At 41.9% G+C, this 17,566-nt stretch overlaps 1 protein-coding gene across 1 annotated transcript in view; it reads right to left on the bottom strand.

The window, feature by feature from the left end:
- Positions 1–17,566, bottom strand: part of LOC142572673 (proline-, glutamic acid- and leucine-rich protein 1-like) — a 62,616-nt gene that overhangs the window by 28,365 nt on the left and 16,685 nt on the right. The window contains exons 7-12 of the mRNA XM_075681963.1: positions 14,679–14,841; positions 12,959–13,097; positions 7,429–7,516; positions 6,809–6,903; positions 1,049–1,144; positions 142–283 (exon numbers count right to left, since the gene is read on the bottom strand). Of these exons, the coding sequence (XP_075538078.1) occupies positions 142–283; positions 1,049–1,144; positions 6,809–6,903; positions 7,429–7,516; positions 12,959–13,097; positions 14,679–14,841 (723 nt within the window). The remainder of the gene's footprint in view (positions 1–141; positions 284–1,048; positions 1,145–6,808; positions 6,904–7,428; positions 7,517–12,958; positions 13,098–14,678; positions 14,842–17,566) is intronic.

Below are 17,566 nucleotides of genomic sequence, written 5' to 3'. Positions count from 1 at the left end.
CAAAACAGCGCAGACTACAGGACAGGTGAAACAGGCAGGACACCAGAATCCCTTTGCCTTGTATGTTTCACCTGTCCCATTGTCAGCACTGTTTCAACGTGATAATACTGTGAAGGTTAAGAGAGCGACTATAAAGCTCACCTGAACAGTGGCGGCTCCGACAGGCTCGATGTCCTCCAGCAAATGTGGGACCAATTTCTCGACAAGTGAGCTGAGCCCCAGCCGAGACCGGATGGTTTGCATCCACAGGGAGAGTGCAGCGTAGCACGCCTGCCGCAGCCGCCTGTGGCACACAAAAGGGCAGTCAGAAACCAACTCACATGTAAACTTATCTGGCAGTTCTAAAGACTCTCTAGGGAATCCTCTAGGGAATCAGCTCTAGGGAATTCTTATGTATCACACTAAATGGAATCCCTGGTCCTTGGAGAAAGGAGGCATCAAAATAAACTCGGCTAGAACTGTTTGCAAATCAGGCTTGTTTTTAAATGATTTCGAGAAAATTTAGTAATTTAGAAAACTTGCGCTACTTCGTTCTTTAAATTCCTCTATGCTTGCTGTTCACTGCAGCCCTCGATTTTTAGAATTAAGAAAACGAAAACTGCAACAAAAATTTATTTTAAAAACCAGTCGTTTCGGAGCCTGCCCGGCTCTCTCTTCAGGGCACATCCGAAAGACGCCAGCTAACATCAATCGTCCGTCAGTAACGCTTCCCGCCGTTTACTCTCAACATCTACGAAAAGTGTCAAACAGCGTTAAAGGAAATACACATACGAGCACTGCTACACGTCGCGCTATCTCATCCCTGAAGAAGGAGCTGGTTGCGCTTCGAAATATTGGGTTTTTAAAATAAATTGTGGTTGGAGCTTGCGTTATTTTTAATTCAGTTGTCCCCAACCAGGCAGATATCTGCCGTATGTTTACCTTTACATTTTCAGAGACTTCCATACAAAAGAACAGTTCATATGAATATTGTACATATTTTCCCCACAAAATTGCTTTATTTGGCACTGCCATACGGCCTGTACATATTAGATCAGCTCGTACCTACCCGGTGTCATTGGAATGGTCCTGTGTGGTACGAAGACACACTTCCTCGATCAGACCCACAATGTTTACTGCATCAGGTATCAGCAACTGTCTGCAGCTGGAAGTATAAGAGAAGGAAGCAGTTAAGCTGGGTCATAGAAACAGCTTCAAACAGGAACATTCAACCAAATACAACTACAGCTACAGTCCAGTGGGGAAGTACTGAATTTGCTTTTCATTAAAGAAAAAAAAGTGCCGACATGTGGGACCTTGCAGAATTGCAACCAAAGTTCCAGTGAAGCTGTTTCTTTTGAGCAGTTGAAATAAAAATTTCAGTTGTTTGTAAATGAATCACATACTTCGAAACATTGCTAGCATAAACGCTTCAGTGCACTTGTTAAGGAATCTTTACAAAGGTAGTAATTCATCCACATAAATTTTACATCGCGAGAACACTGGCCATAATGCCCCCCCCCCCCCCCCCATTTTCACTAAATGTGATCTTGGTTGCATTTCTATTTTCTCACACAGCAGTAGGTTAAATTCTGTGTTATTCGTAAAACACACTTAAAATGCTCCAGCTAGCTTTCAAAGGTAATTTACTGCTAAGGCCATGAATTGTCCACTTGCAACTTAGTGTGTCTAGATGTTATTCATACCCTGCATCTAATTTTAAACAAATATAAATGAGGTGCCTTCTTTAGTTCATCAAGGTCATTGGAGAAACCTACGATGAACCCCGTAAAATGCATAAACATAGAGAAAGGAAAAGCAACGGATCAGTAATTATTTGTTGCACTTCTGATTAGGCCATGGACACATTTAGGTTTCGCCACGCATTATGCTCTAGAGGAAGCTTTAGCTCGAGCCCAACTCCAATGCGGCCTATTCAAATACATATAAAATGCAAAAATGTTTTTCTGAGATTAACCCCCAGATCCATTTTAATGAAATTTGTTGCATTTGAGAGAGAAAGCTAAATTCTAGTGACTCTTTAAAGCGAAATTTCAATTTAGGGCCCGAGTGTTGTTAAAACAATTTTTTTAAATTCGAAAGTTTGAAAGAAATAGGAGCCCGAAGTTTACAAATTAGCTCTTCATCAAGAACAGATTTTGCGGTTCTGTACACGACCTCCATTAGATCATTCAAAGTGGACAAATTCAATATGTAAATTTATATCTTACGTGAATTTGTTACGTTGTGTCCAAGGGTTCTGCAAAAGCTGTATATCCATATTACTGAATTTTTTAGATTCCTGTGTAACATATAAATTTTGTCCGCTTTATATGTACTATCATATACAATTCACAGAATTGTGATATCATTTTTCCTTGCTGAGTTACAGTTGTAAACTTCATAGTATTCTTTTCAGAAAATTTTCAATTTTTGAAAATTTTTAATGAAAGATTGATGATTTAAATAAAAAATTGGAAACCAACAGTCACTAGATTTCAAGTTTTTCTTATAAATGCAACAAACCTCGTCAAATTTGGTACAGTGGTTGCCGAGAAAAATGAATTCTCCCATTACATGTATTTAGTAAGGAGCACACAAGCTACAGTTTCCTCTTAACATGACCCCAATTTTTACCAAATATAAACTCATTGTAATGTAGCTTTCTCTTGGAACATTGGGCAAAATAGCTGATAGTGGCCATGTGATGCTTCGGATGCAACTTTCTCGTAAACTAAGTCGTTTCTTGGCACTAAACAATCGTTGCAAGATTTCTGGAGTGGTATTTAAACAGTCCACATCAATTTAGTGTTTGCCTTTAGTGTCCCTTTAATGGGGCACAGAGATTTGTGCTAGCCTTAACCCCATTATCACTAAGTTTGATCTCGATGGGACTTGTAATAATGCCAGAGAAGAAAGGTAAATTCTGTGCATTCATAAAACACAATGCTACGGAGCACTTGAATATGTAATTTATTGAAAAAGCCGTAATTAACACACACTTCTACCTTTGACTAGCCATCACCCCTCAGTTGGCCCTTACTTTCACCATAAAGAAGATGTGCCTCATTTAATTCACCGGGGACACCAGCTGAACATCATGCAACGCATGGAAATGTGCCAAAAAATGAAGGTTGTGAAGTCTTATTTATAGCGTTTCTAACTAGCCCAGAAACATGAAAATTTCAGGACACATAAGTAAGGTTCCCCTCAGTTATACTAAATAAAAACTTGTTGTAATGCAGAGTTCTTTTGGGCCAGTGGGAAATGCCGCGGATAATGACAGCGTGACACTTGCTAACACTTATTTAAGAGATGCTTTGCAGAATTTGTATTTGATCCACAAGCATTTAACTTTGCACACAGATTTTTCATAGTGGTTTGCCGATTCTTGCTAAGTTTGATAGTGGTGGCATTTGTGCAAAATTTTGCCCCGCTCATAAAACTCAATCGTATACATTCTGGAGTGCTTGAATATGTAATTCATTGAACAGATCGTGATCAAAGGAAACACTTTAAATTTTGCCTGTGCATAACCCATAATGTGCCTTTTATTTTTGCCAAATATTAAAATTGTGTAATATATAGTTCCCTCAGGGCAGCCCTCTCAGGACACTGGGAAAACTGGCTTAAAACGGCCATGCGATGCTTTTGAGAATGTGCTAAAGGAATGTTTTGCTAAGGCTCTATCTAAACCACATCCACATAAATTTGAACATAAATTTGCCTTAGCATCCCCCCCCCCTGTTTGTTAAATTTTATTTGGGTGCCACATGTAGTTATGGCAAGGCAGCGGGCAAAATTTTGCTCCACTCGTAAAATGCACTCTTAACACTCCGGAGCACTTGCATACATAATTTATTGCGAATACTATAATTACCCCACACATCTTGAAATTTGCCTGTGTATTACACATAATATAGCCCTTATTTCTGCCAAATGTAAACTAGGGCTGGTAACACCGACGAATTATTAATCGATTAAATGTATCCTGTGAAACAATAAATATTCATAGATATCTGACTTTCATTTAATCGACTTCATTGATTAGATTTGTTCAATTAATCATTTTTTTAGAGTTTGACAGGAGTGGCGCGAAAATTTTGAAATCATACTGGAATGGCGGCACACGAGCAGTGACTGCTGCATGGCTGTGGTAGAGCGACTGCCTACTGTTAGACCAAGTCGTGCCTAGCTGAGCGCTTCTCAACTGTACTGTTGGTGGTGAAAAATAAACTTCCACTTCAACACTGCATGCACCACTATGCCGCCTGAAGCTAAAGGCTTAAAATGCCCTTGCAATTCAAGGAATACAATTGCAACCCAGAGGTTGATCGAAGTGCCCCTCTCAGTCCGGTAGAGACGTGGTACAGCACATGCGTGCTGGTTTGCAGCATGAATTTGACACAGCGATAGAGTTCATGTCAATTCCAGCAAATCTATAGTGTTCAGAGAGTCTACTCCTGCATGCTGGCTGTGTGGCCATTGAACAACGGTGTTGGTTTCATCCTAACATACCAGCCAATTGACATTCCTTCGCTCCGCTGAAATGAGCATGTAGTTTAAAATTCGAAACCAGTAATTTTCTTTTCTCCTGTGCATATTCCAATTTCAGTTGGACTTGACCTTCTACTTTAACCATTTTTCTTACTTCTTGTTTAACTGTACAAGGATTCACTAGTGCCATGTATCTTATTTAATTCTGCACAAGGTGCCATTCTATAACATATTGTTTATCGTTTCAAAAGCCACTACAGTAGTGCCAGCTATATTTCGTCTTCAACAAGTTAAATATTATTTGAGGTGTGTGAATGCCAAATTTTTGAATACGAATTGAATACTCCACTTCGAATATTGAATCAAATGGCAAATAATGATATGCACATGCATTTATTAGCAAGATGGATTCAATTGTCAATGTTAAAGAATTAGACTAGTAAGCCATCATATTAAACATTGTGTACTTGGCCCATGTTAACTTGGAAAATTTAGTAATTCCAATTAGCTGTTCTCGCCAGCCTGTGCCTTATTACATCGCATCGAATTCCCGTAATATCGGAGGCACTTGGCCCTGTGCAGGACATCTATCATCGTACTTGCTGTCAAACAATAAGCTCAGACTTGGGGGTGGCACTGCAAAAGAAAAAAATAAATAATAAAGTGCACCCTCGCTGTCCCCAAACCAGTGCCCCTTGCTACTGAAAGGCTGGCTTTTCCGCAAAGTTTAGTCGTTTAGTGGCTAAGTGCACTTTACAGGCAGAATTTTGCTAGCAGCACGAAATCGTTGCAAAATTTAGCACAAAATTGCCCAAATATTCTTAGAATAGATAGAAACAAATGCTCATCCCCGTGTTTGCTCTCGCACAGCCAGCAACATATTCGATTTGAGTCGAATATTTGTACCCAACCGAATTTTCGAACATACTTTGAATACATATTTTCTGAATTGAATACGAATATAAAAAATATAATACTCAATAATATTCGAATTTTTCTAATTTTCACACACCTCTAAAGATTATACGTTATCAAATGTTTGTACACTTGTGTTTCAAACTTGGCTCCACCTATCAAACATTAAAATAGGGTCCTACAAAAGCAGATAATCGCATTTCAACTTTTTTTAAAGTCCCCGGCAAAAATTTAAATTACAATTAATTGATGAAAAACCCTGCAGCGAAAGTGATTGACCGATTAAAGGCTAAAATGAATTATTTATCATTAATCAAATAAAAAAATTAATCGACCATCCCTAATATAAGCAATGTGTTTTTTGTTTTGTTCACCGAGGACACTGAAGAAACAAACTTCGTACAACACAAAAATAGAAAAATGAGGTCCAATAATCATTTGCAATGCTTCTACTTAAACAGTGAACGGGACAACTTAATCACGCGTTACACTACACATTCACCCCTATTTTAACCTCATTTGAAATTGGTATCTTGTGCAGCTGTTTTAGGACTCGGTGGAACATCGCAGATTATTGCTGTGTGATAATGTGGAACACTTTAACTTTCAACAAAAGCTGTAATTAACCTACACAGATTGAACATTTATCATTTGTTGCACCGAACAGGCTTCCTGCTTCAACAAAGTATAAACAAAGTGCCTTGCATAGTTCACTGAGTATACTGGTAAAATTTAACTACGATCCTTGTATAATGGGTAAAAATCAGGAGGAGATTTGCATATGGCAATTCTTTTCAAAGCACGTAATAGCCTACACACTTTAAACTTCCAGTACACATCAACCATAGAGTAGCCCCCATTTCCACTAAATACGAAATCTCTGCCGTTCTTGGTCCTCCTAAGGAATCCGAGAAGGTTTGCAGCCCCTTCATAAATTGCCTCTAAACAGGCCAATAACAAGGGTTTAGCAATATTAATTTATTCCCTAATTGACACACATCATTCGAAATTTTCCTGCATATTGCCCCAAACATTCCCCATATCTCTTAAAAATATAAGCTTTGCGCATTTAGTTTTTTTAGAAAACCACGAAAGAAAGGCATATAATACTTAAAGCTTCTAGTCACAGTAACATCTTCGCTCTAAAGACAATAAGACACTTAAATTATTACTTCTTTTAGAGACTGCAGATATAGGAAAACTATGTGCACTGCATACATACCAATTGGCCGCCTGCAAAAGACATAGGGAGTGCTCTGATCAAGACAAAATCTTCAAATCTTTATCTGACATCAAAGCCGAACAATTATGTTCATGGCAAGAAAAACCAATTTTACATAGCGCTATTTTAAAACAAAATGTAATGCAACACCTTTACTGCCACTTGAACTGTTGTGTAATAATATGGCTGACTCACCTGCATATCAGCTGACTGAGGAGCTGCACAGCTTCATGTTGAATAGAGGGCAAGATGGCTGCAACAAGGTTGGCCTGTGCCGTGGCACCAGAACTCTGTGAAACAGACGATAGTGACATGCACCTCAAACCCACTGAAAGGAAACTAACCTCCCAAAGGATGCCATCGCACTCGCACCAAGTATGCCCAGGTAAGAACGACCCATCAAATCCACAGTGCCACTGGCTTAGGCAACAAGCAGGCTTCTACTGTATTTATTTGTGCGTTCATCTCGAAATTGCACAGAGGGTTATGAGAAATTCTGCAGCGATGGACTCTGAAATCTGATCACCTGAGAGTTCTTTAACATGCACCCAAATCTATGTACACAAATGCTTTTACACTTTGCCCCCATTGAAATGCTGCAGCAGCCACCGCTGGGAATCGACCTCATGACCTCTGGCAGAACAGCATGATGCCATAGCCCCCAAGCCATCATGGCAGGTGGGCTCAAGGTTGCCCAGTAAATCAAGCACCTGAGCCACAATTCACTGTTCCGGACAACTCAGAAGGACACACATGCTGCCTGCTTGCCCAGAACATTCTAGTTTGGAAGCTGTGACCTGTTTCAAAGTACTGACCTTGACTGGCAGGTGAGCACCTAGGACTCTGTACACAAGCTCGAGGACATCTTCAAAGGGAACCAGCACAGGTTGGTGCACGCTAGACCTGTGGAGAGCATAAGAACCAGAGGTCTTTCCGAGAACCATCGTCCACCGTCAACCAGGACACACAGTTGAACATCACATAGCAGCTACATTCAAGTCGCCAAGTAGACTCTTTAAAAAAAGTTTGCACCCTTCGAGGCTTGTTTCGAGCCAAACAAAAATCACCCATCTTTCATGCGTATCCTTTTATGCTGTGCACCTGGTAGTTCATAGTCATAAATGGCACAGATATTACCAGCGTGACATTGCACTCTTGAAAGGAAAGTAGCAAGCATAGAGTTTTCAAGAAAGGAAATGCAAGCAAGGCTGATGATGATTATTGTTCGAGGGCAAGACATGCCTCTGCGCATGTGTGACTGCGGAACTACGAGGCCAGAACTGTTTAGAAATCGTTCTATATAGAGTTACCCATCGCGATCAGGAAAATACTTCTATCGCGGACAAATCAAAGAAGTTTTTAGTCATGTAGGGCCCTCGGGGCTGCACTTGTCGGCGATAAGGTAGCCTGCCCGCCTGCGGGATTATCTGACTGAGCTATGGTGAATGCTCGTTTGCCATAGTCAGAAGTTCGAATCCCACTATAAGTATTTTTTTTTTTTTTTTTTTTATGATGGTGAGCTTGCAATTCACGTCCTCCAGTGCACAACTTCTGCAGGGCTTGGAGTGACGCTTGTCACCGGCAAAAGATGCCGAGAGCAAGTGGGGCTATACTAATCCAGGTACAACCAAATTAGGAAGGCCCACAAACCTTCAACACGACACTCCCTCACCAGATCAGGAATTGGCCTCCCTGGTGCAGCATTTGGCCACCCCCTCCCAAATGGCTCACTCAATTAACCAATGGCCCTCAGTCCCCAGCAGCTGCAGAGCACCTGACCAAGGCGGCGGTCAGACCTGTAACGCAGCAGAGGGTGCTAAGAATCTCTGGATCTGGACAGGCCACCAATGGAAACTGACCCCTGCAACATTTAACAGCCGAACCCTCTCGAGTTAGGCTAGCTTAGCAGGACTCTGAGGAATTATCAGATTGTGTGGGATATCATCGGCCTTAGCGAGATTAGAACTAGTGAGGCTCATACATTGCTGCTACGTGTCCTCTGCTATAGAGGTCTCCTAGATAAAAAAGCAATACGGGGTAGGATTCATAATCCATAACAACATAGCAGGCAACATCGACGAATTCTACAGAATTAATGAGAGGGTAGGTGTAGTCGTAATCGAACTTAATAAAAGGTATAGATTAAAGGTAGTACAAGCATACACTACAACATCCAGTCACGATGATGAGGAAGTAGATCAGCTTTATGAAGACGTTGAATTAGCGATGAGAAAAAAGCGCAAACTCAATATACTGTAGTAATGGGCGACTTCAATGCAAAAGTGGAGAAAAAGCAGGCTGGTGAACAAGTACTTGGCAACTACGGCGTCAATTCTAGGAATGCCAGAGGAGAGATGCTGGTAGAATTCGCAGAAAGGAATAAGCTTCGAATAATGAACACCTTTCTCAGGAAGCGTAGCAACAGAAAGTGCACCTGGAAAAGTCCTAATAGTGAAACAAGAAATGAAATTGACTCCATACTTTCTGCTGATCCCAGCAAAGTGCAGAATGTAGAAGTCATAGGTAGGGTAAAGTGCAGTGATCATAGGTTAGTGAAGGCTAGGATTCACCTCAATTTGAAGAGAGAAAGAGCTAAATTGGTCAAGAAGAAACAGGTCAACCTAAAGGCAGTAAGGGTAAAAGCAGACAAATTCAGGCTAATACTTGCAAACAAGTATGCAGCCTTAGAACAGAGAGATGATGACATAGACCTAATGAATGAAACCATAACTAGGTTGGCTTCAGAGGCAGCTATTGAAGTGGGAGGCAAGGCACCAAGGCAACCAGTAGGCAAGCTCTCCCAAATAACAAAGGACGTAATAAAGAAATGACAAAAAATGAAAGTGCCAAAGTCAAGAGAAAAGATAGAATTCGTGGAACTGTCAAAACTGATCAACAAGGTGAAAGTAAGGGATATTCGAAACTATAACGTGAGAAAGACTAACGAAGCCGTAAAATATGGATGCAGCCTGAAATCGGTGGGAAAGAAACTTGGCATAGGACAAACCAAGATGTATGCACTGAAAGATAAGCAGGGTAATATCATCAGCAATCTCGAAGATATAGTAAAAGCAGCAGAAGAATTCTATACAGACCTGTACAGTACCCAGAGGAGTCAGGATACCGCAATTAGAAACAGTAATGAACAGGATACAGGAACTCCTCCTATAACTAGCTATGAGGTCAGAAGGGCCTTGCAAGACATGAAACAAGGAAGAGCGGCAGCACAAGATGGAATAACAGTCGATTTAATCAAAGATGGAGGAGACATAATGCTTGAAAAACTGGCGGTTCTTTATACGAAGTGTCTATCGACTGCAAGGGTCCCAGAAAACTGGAAGAATGCAAACATTATACTAATCCACAAAAACGGAGATGTTAAAGAATTGAAAATAAAGGAGTACAAAACGCTTACATAAATACCTTGGAAAATATCTACAGAGGTTCTACAGCTACCTTAATTCTACACAGGAAAAGCAGGAAGATACCTATCAAGAAAAGGGTCAGACAGGGAGACACAATCTCTACAATGCTATTCACTGCGTGCTTAGAAGTATTGAAGCTATTAAAATGGGAAGGCTTAGGAGTAAAGATCGATGGCCAATATCTCAGCAACTTTCGGTTTGCCGATGACATTGTTATATTCAGCAACAATGCAGACAAGTTACAACAAATGATTGAGGACCTAAACAGAGAGAGTGCAAGCATTAGGTTGAAGATTAATAGGCAGAAGTCAAAGATAATGATAAACAGCCGAGCAAAGGAACAAGAGTTCAGCATCACCAGTCGGCCTCTAGAGTTTGTGAAGGAGTACATTTACCTAGGTCAATTAACCACAGGGAACCCTGATCATGAGAAGGAAATTCACAGAAGAATAAAAATGGGTTGGATCGCATATGGCAGACATTGCCAGCTCCTGGCTGGAAGCTTGCCATTATCATTGAAAAGGAAGGTGTACAATCAGTGCATTTTACCAGTGCTGACATATGGGGCGGAGACTTGGAGACTGACAAAGAAGCGTGAGAACAGGGACGGCGCAAAGAGCGATGGAACGAATATTGCTAATCATAATGTTAAGAGACAGAAAGAGAGCGATTTGGATCAGAGAGCAAATGGGTATAGATGATATTCTAATTGACATCAAAAGGAAAAAATGGAGCTGGGCAGGTCATGTATTGTGCCGGTTAGATAACCGTTGGACCATTAGGGTTACAGAATGGGTACCAAGAGAAGGAAAATGCAATCGAGGACGATAAAAGATTAGGTGGAGTGATGAAATTAGGAAATTCGTGGGTGCTAATTGGAATCGTTTGGCACAGGACAGGGGTAATTGGAGATCGCAGGGAGAGGCCTTCGTCCTGCAGTGGACATAAAACAGGCTGATGATGATGGTGGTGCCCCAAAGGGTGTAAAACTTCTTTAGAGCTTAGTTCTAGATAGTGCCACAACAGCCATGATGGACATTGTGTGTGTGTGTGTGTGTGTGTGTGTGTGTGTGTGTGTGTGTGTGCGTGTGTGTGTGTGTGTGTGTGTGTGTGTGTGTGTGTGCGTGTGTGTGCGCGCGTGCGTGCGTGTGCATGCGCGTGCGTGTCCAAAGCACTCATTATGCAAAGAAGGTGAGGCAGACAGGACACAAGAGAAGTGGACAACACGAACGCCGGTGTTTGTGTTGTCCACTTCTCTTGTGTCCTGTCTGCACGCCTCACCTTTTTGCATAATGAATACTTACAAACTAGCTCAGCGTCCTGTCATTCCAAAGCACTCTCCTGGTGTGTTTAGTGCCGACACAGATGGCATTTTCATTTCATCGTCTGTGTGCCTGCAACACAGCGACACATCTTACACTGGTACTTTATTGGAAGGACATTCGCCTGCATTTAGCATCATCACTGTTGGTTGGTGTCGTTGTAGCCCTTCTGTAGTGACCATAACCACATAATAAAAGCAAAACTGGCAAAGTTTAGTTTAAAAAAAAGAGTGAAGAATAGAAGGAACCACAGAGAATTGTAAATTAAGAAATTTTCCTTCTGAAAAGTGGCACCACGGGCAACTGCGCCCCCAGGGCACCGGTTAAAAACAAGCACAGCAAAGCACTTATGAGGTGGCAATTGCGGAGAAGCTGCATGCAGAAAAAGTATTCACCATGAGACTTCCACCAAACATAGCAACTGTTTGAGAAACTAAATACATATTAGATACTCAATTCATAAATCAAATTATGTGATCATTAATTATTCAATTCCTATTAGTATATTCAAGTATTTGCACACCACAACTTCTTTATTTCAGATCCGTAAGGATCACTTCTATCAGTCTGGGAGGTAAATCATACATAGCAGCAGCCTACCGTCCATGTAACTCAGAGAAGAGGTTCAGTGAAATGTGGTTGCTTTGTGTTGAGATCCCGACAGAATGATGCTGCACATGATGTGTGCACTCACATACAAACAAGCCCTCGCCATGTGCTACTTCAGTTCCTGTGACGATAAAGCACATTTTCTCTTTTAAAGAAGAAAAAGAGCAATAATTTAGAAAGAACCATGGTGAAAGCCATCTGTATTGACAAAACAATACTTGTATGTGTACTATGCAAACAGTTGACAAAACTCGAGTCTATTCCAGCTTCACCTGTATATGTAGCTATGGTACAATTCAGGTTCCAAAATGTACATTCGAGACAATCCATGTGTATGAACAGGCTACAGAGTAACAGCACATCATAGTATCATGTAATTACTTGCAACAGCAGTTCTGGCCAGTTACCCTTCAGTTCACGTTTCAATTTATGCTGATGGTACAAACTCCACTCCCACTAGAAGTTGCAGCTGTAACACCTCTTCATTAAATTAGTGTACAACCATATGAAGCAAAATGAAACCAGAGAATGGGTAAGAGAAATTAACTATTAGTTTAAAAGCAAAAATAGTAAGGAAAGGGAAATGAAAGTGCATGAAAAGACAACATGCAAGTAGAAGCTGAAGCCACTTCTTCCTTCTGCATTATGCATGCAGTGCTTTACAGTTAAGCTACAGATGCAGCCATCCTCCCATAAACTTTCTTAGGTACTTGTGTATGTGTACAAGATTACCCCATATGAGAATTGCTTCACATGGTTGCAACAAAAATCAAGCCCTCAGCTTGCCTTACTCTTTTTGTTTGTCACTAAATAGCAAATCTGTTGCTTTAGGGCATTTTTAAATATGCTAAATTTTAAAGCATGCATGAATGCATGTATGTAAACACACAGAAATAACACAGGAGGGATTAATGGGGCCTGTAGTGGAAGCTGGGCACTGCAAAGCAAAGTTGTGCAGTAAGCCAGGCAACTCCCGGGCAGCAACTGACCCCACGAGCATAAGGTTGATGGTTCGCATGAGGCTCATAATGCGGCGCCAGCACAGAAGGCTAGCCTGGTGGCTCTCTTCGGGTGAACTGGGAACCTCCAAGGGAACGGCCTTGTCTGCTCTGGGCCGCCGCCCCTTGTCTGTGCCACAGAAAAAACGAGGGAGAGGGTCTCAGCATGGGTGCGCTGAGAGTGCACGGCCAGAAAGAAACAACTGACTATACTGTGACCAGAGTTCATAGCAGCATGGAATGGCATGAAGTGTAGCGCAGCAAAAGCAAGGACACAAGAAACGAAACACAGACACAAGTGCTTGTGTCTGGGTTTCGTTTCTTCTTGCGTCTTTTTTCCTGTTATGCTACATTTCATGCCATTACATTATGATCAGTCAACAAGCCCACATCACTACCCTCATCAACTTCATAGCAGTTTGGCTTGCACATGCCGTATCAGATGCAGAATCGTACTGAACATCTCCTACTTTTCGTGCACGTCGGGCATCTGATCTGCCGCTATGGCATGGAAAAATATGCTGAAGCTGACTGCCGGTCCGGTGCGTTAAATGCCATGTCTCAGACGCTGAATTGCACAGTGTCTCCTACTTTTGTCACACGCTGGGTGTCTGATCTAGTGCTATGGCAAAAACCCAAATGCCCAAATGCAGCTGCCGTTCCGGAGCGTCAGATGCCTAATTGCTTCCATGTGTCTCGTACTTCATGTCAACATGTTCAAGCTGCGATCATTATGCGAGAGGGAAAAAACCCTCACTTTCTGATTAGAAAATAGGGGTGTCCATCCATTATGCCAGTAAATACGGTACTATGGGGTCTACTGTTCAAGCGAATTTCTGTAATGAGGGATTGTACTTCAGTGACGTTTCGTTGTCAAGAGATAGGAAATGCATTGAATCCTATAGATGTTTATTAGGGATACAAAAATATTTCACTCCGGTGAGAATTTCCTTATCTCAGGATTTCACAATGCCAGAGTTCGACTGCATACTGAATTGTCCTAGAACCTGTGTAATGTGGCTAAGACTCAGGATTCAAAGTTTTGGAAGTAATTAGACAATGTATGCAATTGTCTTTAATTAACCTTAGGCATACACAGATAATGATTCCTGGGTGACCTACTGTTAGCGACATATACAGCGAACATAAAGGTGCACCGCTCATCAACTGTGGTGGTTCTCTGGTAGGCACTATAGGTCTACTCGATTTACCACTACTTCAGGAGGTGCTGCACCTCACTACTATTTGTTTCACCAGTGCAACTCACCAATGCAACGTGGCACTGTCGACACGTCAGCAGTAGTTTCACATACTGCACTAAGTGGAATGAGTTCAAGGCATTTCTTGCACTAGAGGGAGAGGTAGTGCAGGGCTTATGCAATAAGTGCCAGGTCAATTCTGGATGAGCACAGAACTAGAACTAAACCCCAATGAATTAGTTTCCAAAGTGCAGGGCGATTCAAACAGACTTTATATACTGTTGCACTCAGTATGAGCTACAACACACAACCACTTTGCCACACACTAATGCGTTGTAGATAATACTAGTAGTACAATAGTGCCATCATCTGTTCAGGGCACTATAACAGAACACGAAACTGGACAAACTTAAGACATGTAACAGCTGTTGCTGTAAAATATCCTCATGCAAATGCACCTCATGCAAATTGAAGAAACCAAACAGCTTCGACACACATCTTCCTTCACTCACCAATGTGCAAGTCCTGGAAGAGGCTGTCGAGTGCTGTGTGCACAGTGGCCATGAGGCGCCCCAGCTGGTGAGACCAGGCTTCGGAAGAAGCCATGCCTTTGATGCCACCACTGCCAGCTCGCCGGCAGCAAGGAAGTAGTGCCACGCACTCACACACCAGTTCCTGGAACGTGCGAGGTGGAACTAGAATGCTCAGCTGAAACAGGCTGCATAAGCATTGCTTCAGCTGGATGAGTTTTAGCTTGGTCATATATGTATTACATTTTATGAAATACAGGTTACCAGAGACGTGAATGGCTGTAGTGACAGTGGTAGCAGCATCTTGTGATGTAGACTTTAAACAGAGAGAGACAGAGAGAGGAGGGGAAGAGAGAGGCCACTGAATTTTTACAGCAGTGACCAACCACACTTCATTTAGCTTCTGGCACAAAGCATCTGCGGCAACATAGTCGTTAATATGCAGCCCTTTTTATTATTGTTTAAAAAGAAAGCCTGTGTACTATATTTACCAGATTGCAACGCACCCCCAAATCTAACTTAACCCAATTATCGCGGGCTTAAAGTAAAAAAATAAAATGGCACTTGAATGTAATAACAGTGTCACACGGCCACTTTTGATCTCTATCGAGCCCAATCCGAATGAAAATTTTCAACCACGATTATCTCACTCCCGTAGCTTAAGAAATACAGCCAATTGTGACCCGAATATTTAATACTGATCATGGTCAAAAGTGCGCCATGTTACACTTGCATAACATGCTGCCAGTTCTTGAAAGTAAAATACAGAAAGTCCCGCATGTTCTCAATCAGAAAAAAAAAAAGAGCTGCAGAATTTACCTTAACAAATGGCAACTATTTTGTTTATTATGAGCTTCCATAAAAATCCGAGGACACCTAAGCACTTCTTACGAGTTATGAATGCAAACACATTTTAATGTGTAACTAAACAGCGCTGAGCGGTCCGAGTTTTGCACACTGCAAGTAATGTACCATAGTGGCGCATGCTTCCCGAGCCAGAAAGCAGCAGCTGCTTTCTGTGGCAACACCACATGCCACTGACACAGTGGTTCCCTTTCTCCTCATGCAACACCTGGGGCGCTACCATCACAGCAGGTGTTCCATTTCGAGCGCTCTGCCAATGCCTCCTAGATAGCATAGGCATGTGTACTTCAATCCGCGACGTCATGCTACCTTGCCCGACTGCCACAGAATATAATGGGGATGCTCCCGAGTAAGCCACGGTGATTTTGATGTCACGACCTTCATCATGCCGGGCTCTACAGTGAAAATTTCAGTGCAAGTAGCATGTCATCATAAAGCAGAGTGCACAGGCCTGCTATCCTAAGACGCATTGGCTCAGCTCCATCGAAAAGCGCTTGTGCCAAAGGTGAGAGTGAAAGTGTGACGGCGCAGAGACAATACCTTCTACCCTCACGCAACTTCTGGCACACTACAGCACCAGCAGGTGTTCCCTTTCATCCGCTTTGCTCTGTCAAGGCACTGCTCGCGACGTAGTGTCACAGCCAATGGCAATGAGAGTTTAAGCGCCGTTTCGCTACTACAGACGACAAACACCGGCTTTTTTGCTGAATGGGCCATTTGACACTTTTGGATGAATAAACACAGCATATCATCATTGCCATTTGGGCATCAGTGGCCACAGATATCAAGTGCATAGGGGCGGTAATACTGAGCAATCACCCTGTGTACTGCTATCACTTTCGCAAGAGTTCACATCGAACTTGTCGAAGTATGCGGCCAACAGCGTTTTTGGCACTGTGCACATATAGCGAGCTTGGCACAGCGCCAGAAACGCTGGCGGCTGTTAACACCGATTCATTCAGTGCCGAGTCGTGCTAAATTGATTGAAAGTCTCTCCGAAAACTAGTGGCTGAGAATACCACTCTAGATTGCAGTCAAGCACAAAATGAACCAACAGCAACCTTTGTAAAAACATGCTCTGAGAACACTTTGTAATGGCAATGACGCTGTGTTTGTCGGATCTGGCTCTGTTGCCAACGCTGCAATGCAGGTTTTTTTTCATATCCTATTGCAATGCGCAGGCGATTTTCCAGCCCATTTTGTCAGAACAAAGGCCCGCATTAGATTCAGGTAATTACAGTAGCACAAGAAAGTTTCTAACAGCATACTGTAGTTAGACAAAGTGCCACAAGATGTCACTAACACCATTGCTACTTCCACCCACATGCCTGGTAACCAAGGATTCTGTGAAGTGTAATACCAGGGCCTTTCAATACTTTTCATTTGGTAATAAAGCTTCCGCATAACGCTATGGGAGAGCTTCATATAGCACCCATAGTGGACGCACCGCGGTGCTGGCACAAGTAGAAGGTGAACTGGAGCAGACGCTAAACGGATGCCACAGGCGTTCTGTGCGTACGCTAACTATTGCGCAAGGGTTGGCTGCCTGTATCGTGGTGTGAATATTATCAACACAACGTGCAAATCGCCGCCCTGTTTCTGTACAGTGTTCAGAAACATAAACACGAACAATTTCGGAACAACTACAATGCTTTGTTTCATTTTCAGTTTCAACTGCGCTAGCAACAGCAGCTCAATTCATAATTCAACTTGTACACACTTGGAATACTCCATCATTAGAAACCAACTACAGAGCAATTTCACAATGCGCATTTATGTAATTGCACATAAAAGAATGTATGTTTCAAACTAAAAGAAGCTATCCGATTAACTAACGAAACAAATAAGTGACTACTAAACTAATTAACAAATTACTAAACATTGGTAATGATAACTAAATTACTATTATCACTGAACTAATTACCAACTAATTACTATTCAACAGCTAATTAATGAACAAACAAAGCTAGCCAGTTGATTACCTACCTAAATAGGTAATTACTAAA

Source organism: Dermacentor variabilis, chromosome 2, assembly GCF_050947875.1.
Source record: "Dermacentor variabilis isolate Ectoservices chromosome 2, ASM5094787v1, whole genome shotgun sequence".
Lineage (NCBI taxonomy): Eukaryota > Metazoa > Arthropoda > Arachnida > Ixodida > Ixodidae > Dermacentor > Dermacentor variabilis.
The sequence above is the reverse complement of the archived record's forward strand: the minus strand, read 5'-3'. Positions and strand labels throughout refer to the sequence as shown.